This window comes from Penicillium psychrofluorescens, assembly GCF_964197705.1.
Source record: "Penicillium psychrofluorescens genome assembly, chromosome: 3".
Lineage (NCBI taxonomy): Eukaryota > Fungi > Ascomycota > Eurotiomycetes > Eurotiales > Aspergillaceae > Penicillium > Penicillium psychrofluorescens.
In genome coordinates, this window is record NC_133441.1 from 353,898 (window position 1) to 379,549 (window position 25,652).

General features: G+C 53.2%; 10 protein-coding genes across 10 annotated transcripts; 4 read left to right on the forward strand and 6 right to left on the reverse strand.

Moving 5' to 3' along the window:
- Positions 1-91: 91 nt before the first annotated feature.
- Positions 92-547, reverse strand: PFLUO_LOCUS4264 (uncharacterized protein; the record flags this gene model as incomplete). The annotated part of the gene is made up of 2 exons (XM_073781597.1): positions 92-189; positions 247-547. The coding sequence occupies 2 exons, from the start codon at positions 545-547 to the stop codon at positions 92-94; spliced, it is 399 nt and encodes a 132-aa protein (XP_073638336.1).
- A 1,634-nt stretch (positions 548-2,181) lies between these two features.
- Positions 2,182-4,769, reverse strand: PFLUO_LOCUS4265 (uncharacterized protein; the record flags this gene model as incomplete). The annotated part of the gene is made up of 6 exons (XM_073781598.1): positions 2,182-2,313; positions 2,369-2,544; positions 2,600-3,883; positions 3,931-4,141; positions 4,205-4,577; positions 4,693-4,769. The coding sequence occupies 6 exons, from the start codon at positions 4,767-4,769 to the stop codon at positions 2,182-2,184; spliced, it is 2,253 nt and encodes a 750-aa protein (XP_073638337.1).
- A 438-nt stretch (positions 4,770-5,207) lies between these two features.
- On the reverse strand, positions 5,208-6,369 carry PFLUO_LOCUS4266 (uncharacterized protein; the record flags this gene model as incomplete). Its single annotated transcript, XM_073781599.1, has 2 exons — positions 5,208-5,688; positions 5,753-6,369. 2 exons carry the CDS (start codon positions 6,367-6,369, stop codon positions 5,208-5,210), a joined length of 1,098 nt encoding a protein of 365 aa, XP_073638338.1.
- Positions 6,370-6,640: 271 nt separating this feature from the next.
- PFLUO_LOCUS4267 (long-chain fatty acid transporter fat1) lies at positions 6,641-8,643 on the reverse strand (the record flags this gene model as incomplete). Its single annotated transcript, XM_073781601.1, has 2 exons — positions 6,641-7,804; positions 7,855-8,643. 2 exons carry the CDS (start codon positions 8,641-8,643, stop codon positions 6,641-6,643), a joined length of 1,953 nt encoding a protein of 650 aa, XP_073638339.1.
- A 674-nt stretch (positions 8,644-9,317) lies between these two features.
- On the reverse strand, positions 9,318-10,664 carry PFLUO_LOCUS4268 (uncharacterized protein; the record flags this gene model as incomplete). The annotated part of the gene is made up of 3 exons (XM_073781602.1): positions 9,318-10,044; positions 10,103-10,584; positions 10,632-10,664. 3 exons carry the CDS (start codon positions 10,662-10,664, stop codon positions 9,318-9,320), a joined length of 1,242 nt encoding a protein of 413 aa, XP_073638340.1.
- A 4,202-nt stretch (positions 10,665-14,866) lies between these two features.
- On the forward strand, positions 14,867-18,234 carry PFLUO_LOCUS4269 (FAD-dependent urate hydroxylase; the record flags this gene model as incomplete). The annotated part of the gene is made up of 3 exons (XM_073781603.1): positions 14,867-16,480; positions 16,533-17,945; positions 17,998-18,234. 3 exons carry the CDS (start codon positions 14,867-14,869, stop codon positions 18,232-18,234), a joined length of 3,264 nt encoding a protein of 1,087 aa, XP_073638341.1.
- Positions 18,235-18,918: 684 nt separating this feature from the next.
- On the forward strand, positions 18,919-19,526 carry PFLUO_LOCUS4270 (COPII-coated vesicle protein; the record flags this gene model as incomplete). Its single annotated transcript, XM_073781604.1, has 4 exons — positions 18,919-18,984; positions 19,037-19,071; positions 19,147-19,369; positions 19,437-19,526. 4 exons carry the CDS (start codon positions 18,919-18,921, stop codon positions 19,524-19,526), a joined length of 414 nt encoding a protein of 137 aa, XP_073638342.1.
- Positions 19,527-20,188: 662 nt separating this feature from the next.
- Positions 20,189-22,018, forward strand: PFLUO_LOCUS4271 (uncharacterized protein; the record flags this gene model as incomplete). Its single annotated transcript, XM_073781605.1, has 1 exon — positions 20,189-22,018. One exon carries the CDS (start codon positions 20,189-20,191, stop codon positions 22,016-22,018), a length of 1,830 nt encoding a protein of 609 aa, XP_073638343.1.
- A 231-nt stretch (positions 22,019-22,249) lies between these two features.
- On the reverse strand, positions 22,250-24,062 carry PFLUO_LOCUS4272 (mitochondrial precursor; the record flags this gene model as incomplete). The annotated part of the gene is made up of 3 exons (XM_073781606.1): positions 22,250-23,455; positions 23,508-23,722; positions 23,942-24,062. 3 exons carry the CDS (start codon positions 24,060-24,062, stop codon positions 22,250-22,252), a joined length of 1,542 nt encoding a protein of 513 aa, XP_073638344.1.
- Positions 24,063-24,319: 257 nt separating this feature from the next.
- On the forward strand, positions 24,320-25,633 carry PFLUO_LOCUS4273 (Methionine aminopeptidase 1; the record flags this gene model as incomplete). Its single annotated transcript, XM_073781607.1, has 3 exons — positions 24,320-24,451; positions 24,514-24,912; positions 24,974-25,633. 3 exons carry the CDS (start codon positions 24,320-24,322, stop codon positions 25,631-25,633), a joined length of 1,191 nt encoding a protein of 396 aa, XP_073638345.1.
- Positions 25,634-25,652: the final 19 nt, after the last annotated feature.

Here is a 25,652-nt window from a genome sequence, read left to right on the forward strand (position 1 = left end):
CCCATAGTTCGATTGTATCACTTAATAGAACCTCTTTCAGCGTCTTTGTCAGGTGATGAAACGCCAATAGAGTCTTTCTCCCTCACAAATATCAAGAATAGCTCACAGTCGCAAAGCGAAGCGCATTTAAAACGTGTTCCCGTCGAAATGCCGGCCCAGGGCGGACGCATATGGCCCCAAAGGACAAATCTGTGAGGCGTTAGCAGTAGTAATCCAGTGATGTAGTGTCAACTCGACGAGACTTACACTTGATAAATGCTGCGACGTTAAGATGTAGTGGTAGGGAAGAAATCAGGCCTGGATTTGAATCATAGATAACGAAGGGGAAAGCATTCCCCTGTATCTGAATCCCCTTCTCGCTCAGGAACTTCTGCACCTCGTGAGCATCTAGCCATTCCATAGAGCATGCAAATTCCCACGTTCTGGACGAGGATTCGAGCTGTTTTAATGTGTAGGCGGTCTGCTCTGTGCGCAGCGAACTGAGCACATTGGCTCGAAGATCAATTTCCTCTCCATAATGTATCGCACGGTAGAGGGAGGTGATCATCTGGTGGCGGTCTGGCGGAGATGGAGTGGATCCAAACACTTCTTGAAATCTCAGAACATCTCCGGACGAAGCGACTAGCAGATCGTATACGAGTAGGCAGCTTTGCCGAACTAGGCGCTGTACAAAAGTCCACTGCCCTCTATCGGAGGGAGATTGGTGGGGCGAGCGAACTTGCATAGGCAAGCGAGCGCTGAGAGAGAGATCTGGCGCTACTTGATCCTCTCCATATGGCATTGCGGGAGGTAGTGCCGACGATGCAACAAGCCATTTGTTTGGTTTTGCATGAGAAGGCTCTATTGAACTGTGTCCCGTGCTTGTTGTTGAATGATCCTGCGCCGCACCTTGCCCCATCACTTGCTCACCACTATCCGTGTTGCGCTGGGCAGGTCCCTCGACACTTTCGGAGAGTTCCCGGTTGTCGTTATCATTTACATTTTGCGCCAGCGTCGCGCATTGTCGGGTGATTTTTTGCAAGTTTGAAGTTATCTGTGGATATTGCTCAAGTATTCGTGTCTCCAGCAGTAGTTTGCTGATATCAAGAAATGAATGGCTGATTTCTTCAATGCCGCCTTCCAACTCTTCCACTCGGCTCTGTAAATCGTTGATAGTCTCCTCTTTTCGACGGCGATAGGTTTGCTGAGCCAAGCGTAACTGCCTACGTCGTCGCTGTCCGTTTTTAGCGAAACTCCTCTCATTTGATCGTTATACTCTTACCTCGAGGAATTCCGACTTGTCAGTGGTCGGCGGACGGCCTCGTTTGCGAGGCCCTGGGCCAGATTTAATGCACCGGTCTGTTTGACTGGCCATAGTAACAAGATGTTGAGGACTCAAGGCTGGAATTAGGGGATTTTCGACGGAGCGCGACAGAGGGAGCTAAACGACGCTAAGCTCTAGAGTTCGGACGTTTTGTGGAAATGGCGCTAGATGATTAGCCACCATGTCCCGCGATGACACGACGATCTCGGGGGAGTTGAGTAATCGAGAAATCAATGCGCCATGGTTAACTTAATTAACGTTAGTTGACTAGGTTCCGATAATTATTCATCATAACTTACATGTCCCAGGGGACCTAGTAAGAAACGCTAGTATAATCAACTACGAGAGTCGCCTTGCAAAGGTAGTCTTTGCCCTTCAGTATTGCTGACCAATATGCAAAGCTTCGCATCCGGTTCGGTTGTATACATACGAGACACTAAACTCCGATTACGCCGTGTGTCCAAACTGTTTTTTTTTTCTAGGGCCAGCGTGCGAGAAAAGCTCTTGAGAACCTCGAGCAACAGAGCACCAGACTAAACTCCTTTGATCTTCATCAAGTCTACGCCTGGATACTTGTTGTGTTTTACGAATTCAAACGCAAACACTACCACATAGGTTGGATGAGCATAGGACGCACTTGCCGATTGATTCAACTGATGGGCCTTCACAAGGTCGACTCCACAGGGAATGAAGGCCAGAATGTATTGCCAGGAACAATATTAATTTAGTCAATAGATCAGAGTGTACATTTCGGGATTTAGTACCTTTTCGACTCTGGAGAAAAGACATACTGCTTCCGGTGACTGGGACAAAGTTTCTGGATCTTGGAGAAAATGTAGCTTTGCTCCATCGGTCTCAGCTGACGCGTCACCCAGTACTTACCTTGGATAGCCTAAGGACCCGTTGCTTGGCGGTGCAGTCGGCATGGAGGGCTCGGACGGCGGGTCGGAGTACCACATGTTGTCCTGATTTGCCATTTCGAAGTCGTTCACGCGGCTATCCCAGAGACACTACACATTCAAAGTCAATGAATAGTCATTTTCACAATATGGAACGAGGGCTTACCCAGTCCAGCTGGGACGGTGTGTTGAGCATCTCCTCAATTACGCCTAGAGATGGATGCGATGGGACCTCGGTGGTCGGATTCACCGCGGGCTGCATGTCGCTGGGACCAGCTGTGTACATAGAATACTGTGGCTGCTCCATAGAGACTTGCAAAGTAGGTTGCGGCACGAAGTGAGCTGTAACGGTGGCTTAGCGGCACACCACAGTACAAGAAAGGGAAAAGAGACTTACCATCCATCGGCATGACCGGCTGCTCGGCCATATTTTGCACAATGCTGCCCTTAGCACCACTCTTCACGCGGTTCAGCATGATCGCCAAGGCAGCAAATGCGCGCTGCGTATCAGTGGACTGCCGACGCTCCTCCTTGAAAATGCGATGCGTGGTCTCGAGAAGATTCAAGAGATCCGTGCGTTCACGCTCATTCAGGGTACGGTCATCACCACGCTCACTGTCCCGGGAAAGCTCCAGGCATAGAATCATGGCAGACAGGAGGAAGTCGGTGTTTTGCAAGGAGCTTAGAAACTGCCGCTCGAAGAACAGCTGGCCACCCGGCATGCACTCGTTCCAAATATCCGCGTGGTGTCGGAGAGTTTCTGTCGCGGCAGCGAGGCAGACTCCTCGCGAGTACGAGTATCGCTGGTTGCTAGGGGCCTCGGCCATGTATCGGCGATGTAGCACAACGCGGGACTTTTGATAGAGCAGCTCCAAGGTGTATCGGCGCATGATCAGTTCGGCCGGGTCTGCAATGCACTGGGCCATGGGTCGCATCTGGAAGAATTGCGGCATCATGTCGTGCGCCTCCTCCAACCCGCGATCGATCCCAAGAGCTTCTTCGTATGTCACATGGTCTCGAGAATATGCCAGATCAGTGATTTGCCCAAAGACCTTCATAATGCGCGTTTTACTGCGAGTGTAAGAAGACATCGTCCGCTCCTCTTCCGGGCGAGGGGGTGGGAGCTGGGTGGTCGTCTCATCAAAGTCGCTATCCATGTGGTTGGAGGGCAGCTCCGTGTCATACTGCCAAGGCTGGATGGTACGTGGAAGTCCGACTTGGTACGAGATCAGAGTATCAAACTGACAGAGCATGCACCACTGGCGACGTCGCATTTCGCCTTCTAGGGCGGTAAGGCTCGTGTAGTGGCGCGGATCACGGTGGTAGCCCATGCGCATGGCTAATTTAATTGCAATCCCAAGCAGGTACGAAACTCCAATCTGCGCATCTTGGCTCCGGTAAAACTCCCCCGTGCAGTAGAGGAAAAGCGCCTCGGCCTTGTATCGGCCGGGAGCCAGGTAGTTCGCCTGGACCAGACACTGAGCCACGCGCTTCCGGAAAACATTCCACGTCAACAGAGCGTCGGCCATGGTAACCGGGAGTGGTTCTTCACTGCGATTATACAGAGATACCGACAGGGTCATGATGGCATATAGCATGGCCAGCCAGGTGAAGGAGACCTCGTGCGGTGCTCGCCAGAACTGTTCATATTCTTTTTGAAACGTGGGAACGTGAATGACCACTGCAGTTGATTAGAAAATGGAACCAGGCGATGACGGTCTAACGCACCTAGCGATGGCTCCGTCGTGTTGAGGAAGCGAGAGACCAGCCGATCGGCAACCGACCGCGCGGGGATATCAATCAATAATTCCTCCATGCTCACCGGCCGGCCGATGCCCAGTAGCAGAGCGGGCGATGAGCTATCGTACGGGCCATCCTCGACCCCTTCGTCCTCGGAGTGTTCTCCATTTTCATCGAGATACTCCTTGACGCCGTGGATCTTCAACAGCAGTCAGTTCCAGGAACGTGATATGCAATATGCAACGAAACCAAAAACACACACCTCTTCCAGAATGGCGCGCCAATGAGCACTGTCAATATAATTGATCTCCTCATTCTTCACCACCAGTCTCCCCGGCGCATCGAGTGGTGGCGACTTGGCCTCCTGATTGGAACTTGTGGACGGCGTGGGATATATGCCGGGACCATCGTTGAGCAGTGCATCAAAATTGATATCTACCGATTGATCTGGCCTGTTCTTCTGCGCTAGCGACATTACCAGATTCTCCAGATGCTGCAACCGGTCCTGGACTACGGCCGGGCTAGAGCGGCCATGCTGGGCCTTGCCGCGAGGGCCGCGACCGACATAGGTGCACGAAGCCGCCTCACCACGCTTCTTGCAGTTGCCACATGGGTGTGTGCGACAGCATTTCAGTCTAGGCGGAGTTAGCTAGAGCATAGATGTAGGGGGAGCGGATGGATTATTAGGTCGGTCGGCCGGCCTAATAGAGTAGGGTAGGTACGCACTTTCGGTATCTACAGGCAGTGCACGAGAACTGGACCCGAGTTCTCTTCTTTAGAGCGGAGGCTGAGGGGTCCAGGGTATTGCTGCTGGCCGGGTTGGACATGGTATGACCATTGAGAAGCTCCAAGAACAGGGACAGTTGACAGTAATAGGCTGGTGTAGATTGCTGAGTACTACGTGGGTTGGAAGGTGTCCCGGTGAAATAGTAATTTATTAGGTTCATCTGCCGCAGCCTGATCACCTGAACTCTCATCATGAAACTAGGCGTCCAGTGCAAGTTTCATATAGCAGAGCTTCTCGCTTCTCTGCCTCTATAAATTCAGACAAGATAGCAAGGCTGTATACTATCGGTTTCATGTAGATCTACTAGTGAATACGCTTATTTTGCATCTCCACAGAAGTTGTTGGAGGTTCGATTGGAGTGAGGGCGGTGAACCAGGGTCGGCTGGACTCTGCTTCATCAAGTCCGGTTCGTCTGGGGATAAGATCAATATATTTATACACTACTAATGTAGGTACTTAAGATGTATATTACAGACGACTACCGGACTGGACTACCCCGGATGTCTGCCTTCATCGCCACTCCATCCGGTCCCAGAATCTGTACCTGGGCCGCACCATCTCCCTCCTCCAGCACAATCCGATACTCATCCCCCGCATATAATGGACTCGTCGCTCGATAGGATATACTCGCGGGCACCTCCTCATGCGGACGAATATCTCGCCACATATCCAGGATAGAGATGAGGTTCAAGGGTCCGTGAACAACAATATCCCGATGCCCCTCGACATCCCGCGCCCACGGCAGCGAGTAGTGGATCTTGTGCGGGTTGAAGGTCAGCGCTGAGAAGCGGAACAGCGTCACGGGCGTCTGGACCAGCGTTCGCGTGTGGGTGGTGCCCTGGGAGACAATAGCGGACGAGGGCGGGTTCAGTGGTGCCGTGTGCGCCGCCGACGTCGCAGCGGGAGACGGAGAAGTTGATGACGGTGGGTTGGGAAGGGCTTTGCGAAACACCCAGTTTCTGTAGAGCGTTAGTATATATCTCTCCCGACTATAAGAAAACAAGAAAAAAGGGCCTCTCTCACCTCCGATCAATCACAGCCGGCCCATCCTCATTCGCAAACTCTTTCTCCACCCCGACAACAATCATATCCTCGCCCGTCTTCTTGACAACCTTAGGCTCGGCACTCAGCACGCGGGTTGTCTCGCGCACCGTTTGTCCCACACGCAGCAGATTCGGCTTCCCGTCTTTCCCACGCGGCCAGGACACCTCTCCACCAGCCCACATACGACGCGTGAACGGCGGTTCCGGATTATACGATGCATCTGTGCCGTCAGCGCCAAGCTCGGATCCCAAAAAGGCCGGCGTGAAGTAGGCGAGGTGGTAGCCGGGTGGTAATGGCGTGCCGGACGGAGGGGCGGGTGCGGAGTTAGATAAGGATGGGGAGTTGTTGTTGTCGTTGGGCCAGAGAGTGGGACGGTTGAGGGTGAGGGAGAACAATTGGAGCTGGTTTGCGTCTAGGAGTTGGGTGCGGGTTTGTGGGCCGAGCGATTGGAAGCGGGTGAGGAATTGGGTTGTTATTGCTGAGACGGGGGAAGAACTGGAAGAGGAGAGGCGGCTTGAGAGGGTGATGGGCCGCGCGCGCAGGGTTTGACGGGTTGGTCGGGAGCGCAAACGCGCTAGAAGAGAGGGTGAGGACATAATTAGTTAGCTGTTGTTGTAGGCGGTTAACCTGCCGGTCTACCTGCTGAGGAGGGACGTCGGTTTTATATACCGAGAATGCGAACGGGCCGAGTAGCCGATCAAGTCGGCTATAACAACGGGGATGACTAGTTAGATGTACAAATAATTTATTACAAACACTCTGACATGGCATGATTCATATCAATAACAGGGACAATGAGGGTATCTAAAGGTAGGCTAGGCAACTGAAGGAGGGCAGGCGCAAAGGCAAGAGAAGAGCAAAAACCGTTTACAATCGGACCTGGCCACCAGTCACCCGGACCCAATCCTTCTCCTCAAACGGCACATAGGAGGTGCCCTGAAGCCAGTACAGGCGATCGTTCTTCGTGACCAGCGCCGGGTCCACGCCCTCCGTGCGCAGGACATGCTTCTGCTGCTTGTTGTTGCCCGTTGCCTGCATCTCCGGCGTGACGCGCAGGAAGAGCGGCGCCGCGAAACGGGGCAGGTTCTTGAGAACGTGTACGGCCAGACTGTTCAGGGTGGCCTGCGAAGGCTCTAGCGCAGGACTGTCCGCATTACCGTTCAGAATCTGCTGGTTGAATACGATCGCCGCACATCCCGCGCGGCCATCATGGTTGGGAAGAGCTACGCCGTAGACATTGGCTTCATGCACCTCTGGATGAGCACCGAGGACTTCGGCGACTTCGTTGGTGGACACGTTCTCGCTCTTCCACCGGAAGGTGTCGCCCAGACGGTCCGAGAAGAACCAGCGGCCATCCTTGTCCCAGCGGACCATGTCGCCCGTTCGGAAGAAGGCGTCGCCCTTCTTGAGCACGTCCCGCAGGATCTTACTCTCTGTAGCCTTCGGGTTTTGGAAGTAGCCCTGGAAGGCCTCGCCTGGGTCGGTGGCATCGATGGCAAACAGCAGCTCGCCGGGATCGCCGCGAGGAACGCGCTTGCACAGACCCGTCTTGGGGTCGCGCCACGGTTCCTGGGTTTCCATATCAACTTCCACAAGGGCCGAGCCACGACCAAGGATGAAGTTTCCAATCGCACCGTTGCGGCCAATGGCACCCGCGGCGAAATCGTTGGTCGAGATATTCCACGAGCCAGTGGTGCCTTCGGTGGCGGCATAGAACTCGGCGATCGTGGGGATGTTGAATCGATCCTTGAACCGATTCCAGATGTCCGGGCGAAGGCCGTTGCCGAATGCTAGCCGAATCTGATGCTTCTTGTCCATGTCTTCGCCAGTGACGGGGTCGATCTCAGGCGGCGCACCCAGGATATACCGAAGGGTCTCGCCAACATACTGGATGATCGTCGCATCGTTCTCACGCGCCTCTTTCATGAAGCCATGCGCAGAGAACTTGCGGCCTATGATCAAGGTAGCTCCGTTCATCAGGCATGTCACAAATCCGAGGACAACTGCAGATGAATGGTACAGAGGCATGCACTGTCTCCAAGTTAGCAGTCGAAAACGTGAAACAGACTGGGCGAGCTTACCGTGAAAAATCGGTCAGATGGACCAATGTTCATCCAGTTCCCAGTAAACACACCACCAGACCAGCATTTCTTCCAACTGACAATAGCCGGCTTGGGAAGACCCGTGGTACCGCTGGTGTAGATCAACAGGGCCATGTCCCGGGGCACCACTCCACTGCGCACCTTGTCATCCTCGCGCGCGGGCTCCATTGCCATGATCTGTGCCTCCACCTCTGGCGTAAAGAATAAGACCTGGACGGGACCCTTTCCGTCCCGGAAGTCGGAGGAAGCAAAGGTTTTCAGCTGCTCCGGCGGGAAGCAGTTACGGACATCCTCATCCACCACCAGCAGCCTCGACGTAGATGTGCGGACCGAGTGGGTCAGCGGCTTGCCGGCCAGGTTATAGTTGATAAAGGCCGGGACGGCGCCGATACTCCAGAGCCCGACAACCATGAACAGGAACGTGGACGAGTTCATAAAGTCGATGGCAACGATCTCCTTGCGTCGCACGCCGTGCACCTTTTTGAACCAAGCCCCATAGCGCAGGGCCATGATATAGGTTTCGTGAAACGTCCAGGAGCGACCGTTATACACGATAAACGGGAGGTCGGCCGTGGTCGGGGCGAGCGCATGGGTTTCTAGGACGTAGAAGAGGTTGAGGCGATCGCCACGCTCGGCAGCACCCGATCTCATTCTGATCTTGAGCAGGCTGCCGATCAGGTTGAAATCGTAGAAAAGTGACCATCTTGCATTCAGGTAGGCCATCGTCGCCGCGGTGGCTGGGAGGGTGATGCTCAAGGGCCACGGCATGGTGATCGTAGGGGAGCGCGGGTGGCGCTGGGTGACTGTGGGGGAATAATTGGGCAGATAGGAGGAGGTAATGGAAAGTTAGATTCCCAGCAGGGGAGAGAAGGTGAGTGAAGGCCTTCTCTAGGACGCGCAGGCCAGTACTTAAAAGGGAGTTCAAGGGCAGTAGTAGTAAATGAGGAGGGTGGATCTAGTGGGCCTGAGACATGCCTCGGCATCCGCCCAATCCGGCAGAATCCGGCAGAATCGGACCAGCAGTTACGCCGGATGGTGGATAACAATCTATGTACCGGTACTGTTCATAAACAATGTGTAGCCACCGGAATAATTACTGGCACATCTGTCCAATCATCACAATCGCTCATTTTGTTGCACTTTCTCCTTCATGCTTATTGTTGTCTACTATAACGGTTGCATGCGATTCCTCGGGACGGCTTCTTCACATGGGCTCGGCTTATGATTATGGGGTTGATCAGCGCGATGGCTAGTTGGGGTCGTACACGCCAGCATGCTTTTCTAGGGCGAGACTAAATATTCAACAGTTAATCAGTGGAGCGACCCCATATTCTCAGTATGGAGGCCGGTGAGATCCATCGGAGTGTATTTCGTAGGGAGTAAAAGGCAGTAAGTATATGTCAGACAATCATCATTTCGAGTTATGATTCTGATTCTTCCGATTACGTCTTCTTCTTCTTCACCGGCACATCTTCATACCCATCCTCCATAAACGCCTTCAAAGCCTCCAGGCCTTGCTCCAACACCTCCGTCTCAGGCACATACCCAATGCGCACGTAGCCCGGGAATTCCTCGCCACCGCCAAAACAGGCGCTGCCCGGCACGAACATCACCCCGGTGCGGTCCAGTAGCATCTCACAGAAAGCGACATCATCCACGGGCTTGCCCATCTTCGTGAAGCGGACAAACGCAGTCGTCCCCGCCCGTGGCTTGACCCATTCACACGCCCACCGGTGGGACTCGATAAACGTCTCCAAGAGAGCCAGGTTCTTCCGGGCCAGATCAATATTCCTGCGCAGAAGATTGTGGATGCATGTCGGCGCGAGCGCATAGCTAGCCACTGCGTCGTCAATCTGGCCGACTGAGATGGTGGTGTAGTCGCGGGCGGAGGCGCAGGCTTCGATGATCGAGGGATCGCGCGAGGCGATCCAGCCAACCCGCAAACCGGCCAGGCTGTACGCTTTGGAAACGGATCCGGTGACCACGGTGCGCTCGTAGCCAAGCGACAAGAGAGATGGAGGGAACTCCTTGTCCATGGGAGTGATGTTGTGGAAGAGCGGTCTGTAGACCTCGTCGGCAAAGAGGGTGATAGACTTCTCGCGCGCCAGGTCCACTAGCTCCTCGAGGGTGCTGTGAGGAACGATGGCTCCAGTCGGATTCTGTGGGTTGCTTCATTTCATTTTCTGTCAGGAATTGGTATATATTTCGGAAGGGCAATTGTGCATACTTGATGATGATCAGTTTCGTGTTGGGACGAATCAGCTTTTCTAATTCTTTGAGATCCAGCTGCCACCCATTGCTCGCATCTGTCTTCCACAGGCTCACCTCCGCGCCCAGCGACGTGGGCACCGAGTAGAGCTGCTGGTACGTGGGGTAGTGGCAGATGACGTGGTCTCCCGGGCCGACCAAGGTATAGAGCAGCATGAAATTGGCCTGGATGGCCCCAGCCGTGATCAGGATATTATCCTTGGGCAAAGGCGTTGGCGTTTTGACCGAGTACAGGTTGGCCAGGGTGCCGCGCAGTTCATCAGATCCACGAATAGCACCGTAGGTGAGTTTAGCGGATTGCAGACGAGCCAAGGGGTTAGAATCCTTGTCTTCGGATAGTTCGCGGAGGTCATCCACGGAGAGAGAGGCGCAGCAGGTCTCGGCGGTGTTGTACTTCGCGATGGTCTCATACTTGTCCATCCACTGCGGGCAGTCAAGAACCTGTGTCAATGCGGGGGGAGAGCCAGAAACCGCGGGACCGAGCTTACCTGTTCGACCGCAAAGGCCTCGATCTTGACCATGGTTGCGGTGGGAGCAACCAATAATGGTCTAACTGTCTGACTTGGGTGTGTTTTGGTTCTTATTCCATCGAGTCACTCCAATGGAAGAAGACATCACGTGGTCTCTCCACATTTAGACGAATCCGACAGAAGTTTGAACGGCAACTTCCGAGGGGTGTACCTACGAATCTACGTCGTCGTCGTGCGGTACTCTAATTTATTATCTGTCAAAAATCGATAGCACATTTACCCTAAATAGAGATATAATACACGAATAAATAAATAGAACAATTTAAGGAGCGAACCAGCCTGGTAAAGACTAGTACAAAATAGGAAGTATAGATGTAGCGGTATCGTGATACGTCCAATTCTTAACAGTATCTCGCATATGTTCGAAAGTGGGGGGGATGCCTTTGCCTGAGAGAAAAAAAAAGCTAATCATTTTGGACTTTAGTTACAATTCAATCAATTGATTATAAATGTTGATCGTACGTCTTCAAAAATGTCAGCAATACTGTCTGACAGTGCATGATACTACTGTACATAGTGGACCTGGGCATGGAGAAGCTAGAGAACTGACTAGCAGGCATTTTGGTAATAGAACTCTACATGCCTACTGTTCGGTCTTTACGATAGACTGCTAGACACAACTTCATATAATCCTCAATTTGAAGGGGTTCCCTATGTTTCTTCTATCACATTAGATAGAGAAATAGCTAGACTATAGCCTGATTCTTTTCACTCATCAAATTGGCAGGTAATACCATGATCACGCGGGCCACAGTCACTGTCATCTCCTGCAAGAGACCGATGCTGTCCATGGTAAACCATGTAAGCATTATCAAGGTTGGAAGATTTTGGGTTACATCCATTGCCATTAGCAACCACAAGAGGGTAGTCAAGACTGGTTTCATCTTCATCAAAGGTATCCGGCTTTGAGCTAGAGCAATACATGACAAGTGGCTTGACCTCAGTCCAAGAGCTGCCCGAAGGCTTGCAAATACGGATCTTTTATCCAGAACTTTCAGTCAGACATATTCTTCGGCTTGAGGTTTGGAAGTAGATAAGAAGCACATACCCAGGGATCTCCGCCAATGGCCGAGTCTCGAGTTGAAGTATAGTGGACAATGAATTTTCCACTCGTGGGAGAATAGACGTGATCATCACCGCAGCTATAAAGAGCAGAGACGAGCTGGGGTCCGACAAAGAGACAAAAGGTGGAAATAGAGAACTTCATATTGTGTACTTTGAATTGATGTTGTTTAGAAGGCTTGCGAGATTGTTTTTGGACTTTCTGAAGGAAGAGAAGGAAGGGGAATCTTCTTGCTATTTATAATAATGCTCACAAAATCATTCTCATACCCATATTGTACCGCTTCGATCACAGCTGAGGGATCTTCACAAACCTGACGTAAAAGGGATGTGTGTCTTGGGGGATAAGATTATTCGCCCCCAGATTGTGTTTCGCTCCATTTACTGCTGTAGGTACCCAGATATTCGAGTAACCAATGAATTATCTAATATCGGCCTGCAGGAACTATTCTTGAGACGTTCAGCTAAGGTGCAGGGGTGAAGAAGTAATAAAAGCGGCCTGAGCGTAGATGCGTGGGGCGGAGCATGGACCCTGAATGAGACAAGGCCTGAGCCCCGATTCAGTCGACCTAGCTCGCGAGGCAGACACGGGCTTACCTTCTTTTCCCTCTTTGCAGCCTCAAGTCTCATAGAGAGAGGCTGATTCTGAATTTCACGCACCTTTCTTGCCCATAGTAGAGGCCCAGCCGTCCTTCAGAATTTTGACTTCTATACATTCATGCCAGTATGTCATCCTTGTCTGACCTACCAGTCATTCTGTACCATTGGCTCTCCTTTCTCCAGGAGAGTAAATTGGTAACTTGCATTGCGGGCTATTGATTACATGACATGAGTAGCCTGCACCGACTTTTCACGTGACCGCTCAATAGACCTTAATTCGTATAAAACCCCCGGAATTCTACCACGTTCGGACCTCGCCCGATTACGAATCTATTATTGGCATACCCCCGACTTTCGCTTGCGCCTTGCAGGTGCTGAAAGTGTAACGATCATGATTAGTACTGCTATTCGCTCGTCTGAATTACATGAAAGGACCGAATTGGAGTACTTCCGGGGTGTATCCACTGTCAAGGTCGGGGGTGGCACAAGTTATGGATAGTCGGAGAAAACTCTAACGCTCGGACCGATTGTTACCAAATTGATTATTTACTAGCCGGACCAGGGGACTTCCTGGGGCAAATTCAGTAAGCCAATGAATGAGCCCTTGAAAGCCTACAGGAAAGAGAAGTCAACCGTGTTGCCCAATTTTACGGCTAGTCGATATCCTCCATGTTGAGAATCCAATTCTTGTATGGCACCCGGTTGTAGGCGAAAAGCTACGATAGTACGGGGTGCATGATCCAGGCCGCCCAATTCATCGGGTGGCTCGTCACACTGTCTTCGCCTGTCACATCTGTAGAGGTGAGAGTGAACTCTGCGAATAGTGCCAGCCCTAAGCGAGCCGTAGGGTAAGCGAGATGGTAGAGCTGGCCCGCACTGGCCGCACGGATGAGCTGAAACAAAAAAGTATTCTAGGAGGCAGACACGATACATTAGCACGATGGGGCGGAAGAGTCCTTGTTACACAAATTTAGTCCAAAAAGTCTGCGAGGCAGCAAGTCAGAGCGCAATGCTGATGTGAGAGAGCTTCGGTTGCATAAGTTATCAGACTTTCGGTCATATCACCTAGTTTACGTTTCAATGGATATCTAGCTGGGGTAAAAATGGGTTGAGTTTAGACGGACAGGCGAATCACCACTTGACATGGACCTATGCAAATATCACAGTTCCATCGGTACTGTAGCCGGGCAACTCATAGGTGGGCAACTAAAAAAGAACATCATATGTTAAGTATTCTGGGGTAACCCACTGCTCTTGAGGCGGGATTAAATTCAATAATCCCGGGCTGAGATGTGGCTAAATGAAATCAGTTTTTGTACATAGACCATGGTCACTGAATTTCTTCGCTTGCCATCATGTCCCTCGTCTGGCATCCGCGAGTTCCTCCTCACTTGGCAGTTTTACAATAATGAGGTAAAGAACATTTTTTGATATCTTTTTGGGCATAATGTCTACTCCTTGAATCTGGGTCTACAACTGTTCTCGATGTAGCTGGAACTGTTGCTCGTAGAGTGCGATGATCTTGCGCGCCTGCAGGTTTGAGCAGCCCATGGCTTGGAACTGGCTACGGAGCAGCTCTAGCTGGCAGTTATGTTCCTCCTGAAGAAAAGCGTCCTGTTGCTGGAGCATCCTCTTAGTATCTTCCATTGCTTTTTTTGGGTCCCGTATAAGGTGTCCGCCCGATACTAAGCTAAGCAAGCCTTCATTATTGGCTGGATGGTTAGGATCGAGAAATCGATTTTTGAATGTCGATTCTGGGGCTGTGGTTAGGGTGGTTGTTGAAGGTCACTCGATTAAAATCTAAGTACAAGGAGAGTCCGAGCGACGTTACACATGCGAGGACCTACTTTGATTTTTCTTGTTCGGCATTCACCGCATCTTTGGCCGAACTTCCGGAAATACATGGTTGTCATCCAAGGCCGACTGTATCCAAAATATCTATGATGAGGGGCTTTCCGGATTGATTGTCAGCCCGTATATGTTTGTAGCTATTGGAAGGGGACCCAGTTGGTTCAAGCGTATCACATGACGTGGGATGACTAAGATCCTGGTAGAACGGGCGCCGAAGATAGCCAGCTTCGACCCCATCTTCATCTTCGGTGCCCGATTTACCATCACCTAGAGTTAGGGTGTAGTATAGCAGTATATAGGATGATAATAGTATAGCAGTAGAGATAGACAGATATCACATTCACTATATTCTGTAGTGTGAGGTTGTACTATAACTACCAATGTGGTACTACTACCGGCCACTGCATATTAGGACGTGCCTGATCGGCCAGCCACTCAACCTGCTTCTCCGCCCGCGTCATCGTCTCACTCCTTCTCTTCCCAACCCTCTCTCTTTTGACCACCGCGCGGTTCAATAACAAATCCTATACTCCGTTCATTCTATCTCTCCAGCTAAGCGGATGTTCGCTCCTCGCCTGGCTTGAGTCTCTGGCGAATCCGCCCCCGCATTTTCCTTTTGCCGGCACCTCGGTCGACCAGGCACCGGCGCTGGCCTGATCTGCTTTCGGTCGCAACCCAACATGCGATCGACATCGACACTCACGATCTTCCTGGCTTACTTGTCGGTATTTGTGACAGCATGGAGTGACTTCGACTACGACTCGGATCTCTTCTCTCGATCCCTGTCGACCCTCGACGACCGACCACCGGATTGCCCTCCTTGTTTCAACTGCCAACTTGACGCCTTTAACTGTACTCACTTTGCCCAATGCAACACCTTCAATGGGAAATGCTCCTGCCCGCCAGGATTCGGGGGAGATGACTGCTCGACGCCCGTCTGCGGCTCGCTGGCCGACGGCGATAACCGCCCGGTGCGGAAGACCAAGTCCTGCAGTTGCAAGGATGGCTGGGAAGGTATCAACTGTAATGTCTGCGCCACGGATAGCGCCTGCGATGCGATGATGCCGGAAGGCCAGGGCGGCACATGTTATAAACAAGGGGTCACCATCAAGGAGAACTACCAGATGTGCGATGTGACCAACCGCAAGATCATCGACCAGCTGGATGGTCGGAAACCTCAAGTGACATTCTCCTGCGAAGCTGAAGACAAGACCTGCAACTTTCAGTTCTGGGTCGGCCAGAAAGAGTCGTTCTACTGTGGCCTGGATACTTGCGAATGGGACATGACGAGCGATTATACCAGCAACAAGACACACTACAAGTGTGAGAATGCTGCGTGCAAGTGTATCCCCGGCCGTTTTCTCTGCGGCGAGAACGGCTCCATCAATCTGGATGACTTCCTGGACCAGACCATCAAAGGCCCAGCCAGTTTTTCAACAGACTCGACCGCAGATACTACCAAAAGTATTTTCTCGGAGCCGGAGATGGACAAGCTGATTAGTGCTGTTTTTGGAGATCCGGCCATCTATCTGGCCTGCAATGCGGGAGAATGCTTGTACAAGACCGACGTCCCCGGCTACGAGCGGCCCATCAAGAAGATCAACACGCCATTGATCGCTGGAGTGATTGCGGGATGTGCGCTTTTCGTCGTTGCTGTCATCCTGATTGTTTGGTATCTGTCCCGTCGTGCGGCGCGCCGTGGCTACGTTCGTCTGTCTCTTTCGGATGATTCAGATGATGAAACCGCCAAACTGCTTGCTGAGCATCGACCGGCGGCTTTATACTGGGATAATGTCTCTTACTACTTGAATGGTAAAGAGATTCTCTCGGGTGTTCAAGGTGCCTCTACGCCAGGTCAGATCACAGCCATAATGGGAGCGTCCGGCGCTGGGAAAACGACTTTCCTGGATATACTGGCACGAAAGAACAAGCGAGGTGCCGTTGCAGGTGAATTCTACGTCAATGGCGAGAAGATGAGTGACCATGATTTCAAGAATATGATCGGATTTGTCGATCAGGAGGACACCATGCTGCCCACCCTGACGGTTCACGAAACGATCTTGACCAGTGCTTTGCTGAGACTCCCTCGAGACATGAGTCAGATGGCCAAGGAACAACGAGTCTTGGAGGTCGAGAAGCAACTTGGCATCTATCACATCAAGGACCAATTGATTGGGTCAGAAGAGGGCAAGGGTCGTGGCATCTCGGGCGGAGAGAAGCGCCGGGTGGGCATTGCTTGTGAGCTAGTCACCAGCCCTAGTATCCTTTTCTTGGATGAACCAACCAGTGGACTGGTAAGACAATACTCCCTTTTTTCGAGGGTTCCGGTTTGACTGACAAAAACAGGACGCCTACAATGCTTTCAACGTGGTCGAATGTCTAGTGACATTGGCCAAGACGTATAACCGCACGGTCATCTTTACCATTCACCAGCCCCGATCCAACATCGTTGCACTCTTTGACCGGCTTGTGCTTCTCGCCCAGGGCCGTACTGTATACTCTGGACCGTTCTCAACGTGCCAGCAGTACTTCGATCACGTTGGGTACTCGTGCCCGGCGGGTTTCAACATTGCCGATTACCTGGTCGACCTTACTATGCACGCCAGTAACGCGCGTTCATATACGGATGAAATAGAATCACCCGGGAATGGGCGCTCCCGTTTGACAAAGACAGCTTCGAGCAGCCTGAGGGCTGTCAAATCCGTTGCCAGTGCATCCAATGCCAGCATCGAAGAATTTTCTAGTGGCACGACAGAGCCCACCCGAAGACCCAAGAACAAACGGCGTGTATCCTTGAAACAGCAACAAGATCGTCAACTCTACTCGCGCAGGAAAGACAATGAGCCAACCCCCTCTACTCCCAAGACAGATGAGGAAGATGCCGCGCTGGACGTGGCTGAAAATACCCAGCAATGGTTGCGTCTTTCTCGTCAACAGGGCAACGTCCCGCCTCAGATCCTTGACGATCCGGATCAGCTACCTCCCCCAGCACCCGGCCAAACGGACCTGGACATTTTGGTGGCTGGTTATGCGGACTCTTACGTGTGTCGCTCGGTCCATGATGAGATTGTGAATGCGGTGCAAAGCGCCCAGGCTGCAAATGGCTCAGCGAACTCGGATCTGATGTCTGGGTCATCCCAGCCGAAGAGCTATGCTCGTGTCGGGTTGATGCGACAGTTCATCATTTTGTCCCAGCGTACATGGCGCAACCTCTACCGCAACCCGATGCTGATGCTCACCCACTACGCCATTTCGATCCTGCTGGCCGTTCTCTCCGGCTACCTCTTCTACGGTTTGACCGACGACATCAAGGGTTTCCAGAACCGCCTCGGTCTTTTCTTCTTCATCCTGGCCTTGTTCGGGTTCAGTACTCTGACCAGTCTCACGGTGTTTTCCACGGAGCGGCTCTTGTTCGTCCGCGAACGTGCCAATGGCTACTATCATCCGGTCACGTACTTTGCAGCCAAGGTCGTGTTTGACGTGGTGCCGCTGAGACTGATCCCTCCCATCATCATGGGAATGATTGTGTATCCGATGACCGGCCTGATTCCCGCATGGCCCGAGTTCTTCCGGTTCCTGCTGGTCCTGGTCCTGTTTAATCTGGCTGCCGCCAACATCTGCCTGTTCATTGGCATTGTCTTCCGGGACGGCGGCGTGGCCAACCTAATCGGCAGCCTGGTGATGCTCTTCAGCTTGCTTTTCGCTGGGCTACTGCTGAACCACGATGCCATCCCCAGCTCCGCTTTGTGGCTACAGACGGTAAGTTTTTCTATTCGGTAACGTTCACACTCATACTGATTTGTTGGTCCAGCTGTCCATCTTCCACTATGGTTTCGAGGCCCTGATCGTCAACGAGGTGACCTTCCTCACTCTGATCGACCACAAGTACGGGCTGGACATCGAAGTCCCCGGGGCGTCGATCCTCAGTGCCTTTGGCTTCGACACCTTGGCGTTGTGGGGTGATGTCATCGGCCTCGCAGTGATCTCTGGGGCGTTCGTTCTCATTGCATACGCTGCCATGCATTTCCTGCTAGTGGAGAAGCGATGAATGAGCCGATGTGGAGGATTTGGGACAGGAACTAGTTATTCTTAGAGCATATATTGAGTCGTGTACATTCCTCGGGATACCTCCCTGACTCTCTTCCACGTGATCAGCCTCATGCTTCGTGGCTCATCCGGGAATTCTTTCTCTGCTACATATCATCGTATTCTCGTTTGCCTAGTTATCTCCATCCCTTTTCTTATCTCTCTACACTAATTCCCGTTAGTCTTGGGTATATTCTGCCCCACCCCCAGTGTCCGTGCCGCCCGACCGCCGACCCGTTCAGGCTTGGATTCGACTAGTTACTAGACCTTCGCTAACTCAGCACCAGCTCGATTCCGATCCACCACCTCTACTGCTCTTCTTACACCACCTCATCCTACCTCCTGCCAGCCCACTCCCAGCCCCTTCTTCTCTGTCCCCACCCGTTCACGTACTCTCCCTACCTCCTGTCGTGCGTGTGAGCTTGGGCCACACCTACCGAAGCCTCTCTTCGATTCCTCCGTCTTCTTTGCCGCCGCCGCGCCGCCCCCCACAAAAACCTCTCCAATTCCGGTCCTCTCCAACTATTCCCTTCCGCCAACCTTGATCCTACCTCATCGGCCTCCAGACTCGGGCCTCCGTGACGTGACTCGATTGTCTTTCTTATTTCTTCTTTTTCACTAAAGACTCACCTCTACATCCACCACCATGTCTGGCGAAGCGTGGCTCTACCTGCTCGCGGTGCTTATCAATGCCGTGAATCTGTTCCTACAGGCAAGTTCATCATAGCGCGCCGTATTCGCTGCTCTTCCTAACCGCCATCTAGGTTTTCTTCACGATCATGTACAGTGATCTGGAATGGTGAGTGGTTCCCCTCCTGCCAGCCACAGACAAAAGAGAGAGAGAGAGACTGACCTGGATCCCCTTTTCGCGCAGCGACTACATCAACCCGATCGACCTGTGCAACCGCCTGAATGCCTACATCATCCCTGAAGCTGCCGTCCACGCGTTCCTGACCTTCCTCTTTGTCATCAATGGCTACTGGATCGCGATCCTGTTGAACCTGCCTCTTCTGGCGTTCAATGCGAAGAAGATCTTCGAGAACCAGCATCTTCTGGACGCGACGGAGATTTTCCGGAAGCTGAATGTACACAAGAAGGTGGGTTTTGCTCTTTGAAAATCTACCTATCAACGATTTGCTAACTCGGGGGTTCGGTTTTGTGTAGGAATCCTTCGTCAAGCTTGGTTTCCACCTCTTGATGTTCTTCTTCTACCTGTACAGCATGATCGTCGCTCTCATCCGCGACGAGAACTGATTTCGCGAAAAGACCGAAACCGCCGTACGCCATGGTCGTCCCGCCTAGCTCATCGCTAGTCATGCTGCGGTGCGGCGCAATGCGATATACAAATGCGATTATACCCCTATGCAAGTTGAGTATCATGAAGAACGAATGGTATGATGCGCTCTCGAATTCAATCTTGCGATAGATGGTCTGGTTGGCGTGAGTAATAATGGAGGTTGTCGTGTGTGGCTGTCTGCTCTCTCTCTCTCTTGGAGGGAGGGTGTCCCGGAACATCGTGATTGTGTGTTGGGCTCAGTGTGGCTCAAGTATGCTCTTCTGGCTGTAATTGTTTCTTGATGTTTGAAGCTGGTTTTTTCTCTTTTTATCTTTCCGTGTTGATCTTGCTATGTCTTTCGGCCTGTGAGTTGTATATACCTCCTGCGCGGTCTGGCAATGAAGAGTACGATACCCAACTGGCAACTAACTTGTAATTTTCCCAAGTAGACCTGAAGTGAAGTAGATTCAAAAAAAATCTGCTCAGTAAAAAAAAAAAGTGATGCTGCTGAGTGGTTGTATTCTTCACCTCGGGAGCCTCCCGTCGCCCGTAAAATTCCTTCTTCAACAACCACCTCCGTCAACACCTTTCTCCATTACTCGCGGGCATATATTATTCGTCCCCATAATAAGATCCCACAATGTCATCATTACTAGGCGCTGGATATGACTCCAGCGACGATGACAATACCACAGCCACCCACACACCGGCGACGACCGCAACCAAGGTCGTCGCTGCGCCAGAAGTGAATACAGAGGTTTGGTTCCCGGCCTCCTGCACTGCGCAGGAGCTTCATTCGACCCTCCCAGATGGACCGATAAGACTAACAACTCTACAGGACCACGCGCACATGCAAATGACGCTCGCCAACACCTCCTCGCAAGCCCTCACCTACAACGCCACGTACGATGACCTAATGCGACCATCGCAAGGGCCCGTCAATCCCTTCAAACCAGCCGGCGCCGGCAACGGTGTCAAGCGCAAGAACGTCCCCACCGGATTTGCGGAGGAGGCGGCTATTAGCGAGTCGACCTTCTCGGCGCAACATCGCACGTTCCAGAGTCTCGGGTACACGCGCAACCCCACGGCACCGGATCAGTTTATCGGCGATATTCAGAATGCGGCGCAGTTTGGCGGCCGCGATGTGGTGCAGATGAAGCCCACCAAGGAGGCCTCGGCGAAGTGGCGTGCGAAGCGGCAAAGGAAAGGCGACTCCGGCGTTGTTGAGGGTGACGGTGCTTATCTGGGCCCGTGGGCGAAGTATACGAATCAGGAGCAATATGATGAGGTGGAGGTTGGGGACGGAGAGGAGCACGAGCTTGCCAGCGATGAGGAGTGGGTTGAGGAAGATGAGACTCTGGCCTCCGGTGCACCAATGCCTGCTATGAGCAAGGCCGCGACTGAGTACGAGGGCGATCTCACCAACGTGGAAAGAACCGAATTCCACGGCACAGAGCAGTACGACTACCAGGGTCGGACGTACATGCATGTGCCCCAGGATCTCGATATTGATCTAGACAAGGAAGTCGGCAGCGTCAAGAACTACGTGCCGAAGAAACTGATTCACACTTGGAAGTCTCACACGAAGCCCATTACTTCTCTGCGGTTCTTTCCCAAGTCAGGCCATTTGCTCCTTTCCTCGGCTGCAGACGGCAAAGCCAAGATCTGGGATGTGTATCATCAGCGGGAGCTGCTGCGCACGTTCTCTGGCCACAACAAGGCCATCACGGACACGGACTTCCATCCGTCAGGGAAAACATTCCTCACAGCCTCGTACGACCGACAGATCAAACTCTGGGACACCGAGTACGGGAAGTGTTTGGGCCGATTCTCGACCGGCAAGACGCCGCACGTCGTCCGGTTCAATCCCGGTCCCGAGCACTCGCACGAGTTCCTGGCCGGTATGTCCGACAAGAAGATCGTGCAGTTCGACACGCGATCGGGCGAGCTGGTCCAAGAATACGACCACCATCTGGCCGCGATCAACACGCTCACCTTCGTCGACGACAACCGACGTTTCATCTCCACATCGGACGACAAGTCCCTCCGCGCATGGGAATACGGCATCCCCGTACCAATCAAGTTCATCGCCGAGCCGTACATGTTCGCGCTCACGCGCGCAGCAGCGCACCCGAACGGTAAATACGTCGCCTTCCAGTCCGGTGACAACCAGATCGTCGTGTATGGCGCGACAGACAAGTTCCGCCAGAACCGCAAGAAGAGTTTCCGGGGTCACAACAATGCCGGCTACGCGATCGATCTTAAGATCTCACCGGATGGCCAATTTATTGTTTCGGGTGATGGCGGTGGGTTTGTCTGTTTCTGGGATTGGAAGACGGGGAAGATGTATCATAAGATGATGGCTGGTGGGAAGGAGGGCGGTGCCGTTACTTGTGTGGATTGGCATCCGCAAGAGACGTCCAAGGTTGTCACTGGTGGATTGGATGCGACTATCAAGTACTGGGATTAAAAGGTTACGAAACGAATTGTATAGTCTATCAATCAATGGCCCTGTCCTCCCCTGTTGGTGTTGATATACTTCCCGCCAACTCATTTGGGATGCAATGGGTTCGAGAGAAAGTGCTGACTTGTATGTAAACAATGAATAAAGTCAATTCTATAGGTCTGACCAAGAAGGGAATCAAAAACAAACTATACATATCCTCCATCTCCCCAATCCCACCATCAGAACCCATCTCGATCAATATGCAGTCGATCGAAAAACCCGGAACCAGAGAGACGCAAGATGGTGCCAAGAATGCCTAATCAAAGACACCGGCGAGAGGTACCGCGGATACTTCCACATCAGCACAGAGACCGCTCCCAGACCAGTAACAAGCAGCGAGCTCAGCCCCAGCCCCAGCACCGAGCTCTGCCGCTGCACAGCCTGAATGACATCGGAATAGCGCTGGTTACTAAACGACACCCGCGCATACTGCGTCTGCCAGCCCACGAACGGAAAATATCGATCTACAGACTCCTCCACCGACTTGCGCAGCTTGTACAGCGGCGACTTGACACCCCAGCGCATCTCGAGGTAATTCTGCTTGGACAGGTCGTTGATGGCGTATGTATCCGCGCAGCGCTGGTCGGTGTATGCCTGGAACGCAGCGAGGCGGTTGAGGGCGCGGGCGTGCGCATCTGCCTGTGGGTCGTAGACGCCGCGGGAGTCGAGCATCTCAAACAGCACCCGGACGTCTTCGAGGCCTGCGTTCAGGCCCTGCCCGTAAAAGGGCAGGACGGCGTGCGCGGCATCGCCGAGTATGGCGACGCTGGCGCCGAAATGGTGCGGGCTGCACTTGATGCTGATGAGCGGGAGATGCGGGTTCAGGTTGAACTGCTCGCTCAGGGCATCGGGGTCAATGAGCCCGGGGCACACGCCTGGGAAATGCAGGTCGAAGAATGCCTGCAATGACGGCGGGTTATTTTCCAATTCCGCATATTGCGCCGATGGCGCAAAGAGCGTGCATGTAAATGATTTGTCGGCCGAGGGGAGCGCAATGAACATGAATTCTCGTCCCGGCCAGATGTGCAGATGGTTCGGCGAGATGCGGAAGTCGCCCTCGGAGGACGGCGGGATACGGAACTCGCACCACAGCGTGTCGATGTACTCCTGTTGGTAGTCGACGCGGGCGAACTTCATCATGTGGAAGCGGGAGGCGGAGTGGGCGCCGTCCGCGCCGAGGAGGTAGTCGAAGGAGACTTCGATCTCGGGGACGCGGCCTGCGATTCCCGCGGCGTTGGCTTGCGGCGTGTCGCCTGGGATGCGCCGCTCGAACCAGGCTTTGTTGGTGCGGAAGTCCGCGCCTGTGAGCTTGTGGTTGAAGCAGAGCTTGACGTTTGGGGTCTTTTCGAGCTCGTCGAGGAGGGCGTTGTTCAACGTGCCTCGGTCGACTGCGTTGATGGCCTGGGAAGGGGGTTAGCAGGTGTCTTTCTTCCTCCAGCATGGAGAGACCTACTCGGCCATGCACATCGTAGGCCTGCGCCGCCTCCCAGAGCTGTCCTCGGTCCCGGCCGTGAATCATTCGCCCGTGCATGGGGATGGTATCACGGAGGACATTGTCGATGAGCTCACTCCGGTGGGACTGTTGCATGGAGTTGATGCCGCGCTCGGAGAGAGCCAAATTGATGGACTTGGTGAAGTTCAATGGCACCGTCGTTGGGTCCCGGAGATCTACAGATTCACCATTATTCCTCTGGGTTCGATATGTCTAGGCATCGTGGGAAAAAAGCAATTATGGCGGAGGTGGGTCATCTTCAGCGTCAGGTACATGAACCTATCAATTCATCTCCGAAACATCACAGTAGACATTCCAAGAAGAGAGAAGAGTATTTCAATGTCGACGGGCAGGGGCGCAAGTGAACGTCACACAAGTCCAAAGTGGCAACATACCTCCACGCAGCTCGTATACTTCGACCTCGTCACCTCTGGAGGCAGCATACAATGCAGCTAGGGCCCCTACAGGCCCAGCACCGACTACGACGACCTTCTGGCCGGATGGAAGAGCGGCCATCATGGAGTGCCGGCGACGAGCGCCATCGGGATGAGTCGTAGCGATGGAAGAAACTCACGGGGTCACGTGCCTCCCGTTTATCCGAAAGGATCGACCAGTTAAGGTGTTGACTCAGCGCGGATCCAATGCGTTGTGGCCTGAGGCAACAATTATTCCTGTTCGGGCTTAGTGTGGATCGGCTCCTTGGTCGCGCGGCCAAAAAGCGAATAATTCTTGATTCTCTCGACGATCACGAGATTCACGATCATCTGTCCGCCATGGCAGCCACGGCCCGAAAATGCATCGGCTTGGAATGTACCAACGATGCAGGCACCCTGCAGTGCCCGACCTGCCTGAAGACGGGCACCGACAGCTTCTTCTGCTCGCAGGACTGTTTCAAGCGGAGTTGGGTATGATCCGATCTCTCCGTCTGCCGTGTTGACTTGGTGACTGACTCCAAAGGCTGCGGTAGACCGAGCACAAGACCATACACAAGAAGAGTAATCTCCTCATCAACTTCTTCCCTCCGAAGGTAGTCTCTGAACCAGATCCAGCCACCGGCCACTTTAACCCCTTCCCGTCCTTCCAATTCACCGGCCCGCTGCGCCCAGTGTACCCTCTATCGCCCAAACGCACCATCCCCCAGTCGATCACGCACCCGGACTATGCTCGCGATGGCATCCCGCGCTCCGAGCAGCGCCTGGTCGGCCGGCACAACATCACGATTCTGAACAAGGAGGAGCAGGAGGGCATGCGCAAGGTCTGCCGGCTGGCACGGGAGGTACTAGATCTAGCCGCAGCGGCGATCAAGCCCGGCGTCACGACGGACTATATCGACGAAGTGGTCCACAAGGCCTGCATAGAGCGTGAGGTATGTTGCTGAAATAACCACCACCGAGGGGGGGAGGAACCACCCTGACGTTCGTTCTCAGTCATATCCATCACCACTGAACTACGTGAACTTCCCGAAATCCGTCTGCACCTCGATCAACGAGACCATCTGCCACGGTATTCCCGACCAACGGCCGCTGGAAGACGGCGATATTGTCAACATCGACGTGACCCTGTACCACAAGGGATTCCACGGCGATCTCAACGAGACGTACTATGTCGGCGACAAGTCCCGCGCGAACGCCGACGCCGTGCGCGTGGTGGAGACGGCACGCGAGTGTCTCGACAAGTCCATTGACCTGGTGAAGCCTGGCATGCTGTTCCGGGACCCCGGCAACGTGATCGAGAAACTCGCCAAGAGCCGCAACTGCAGCGTTGTCAAGACCTACTGCGGGCACGGAATCAACCAGTTGTTCCACTGCGCGCCCAATGTTCCTCACTACGGCAAAAACAAGGCTGTCGGGACCGCGAAGCCCGGCATGTGCTTTACGATCGAACCCATGATTAACCTGGGCACGCACCGCGACCGCACCTGGCCGGATGATTGGACCAGCACGACGGCTGATGGGTCCCTGTCGGCTCAGTTTGAGCACACACTGCTGGTGACGGAGGATGGGGTCGAGGTGTTGACGGCACGGTTGCCCGATTCGCCTGGCGGGCCCATCCCGATTCCGGTGGCGGAAGAGAAGAACGGGAATTGAGATCTAGTCTAGCTTAGAT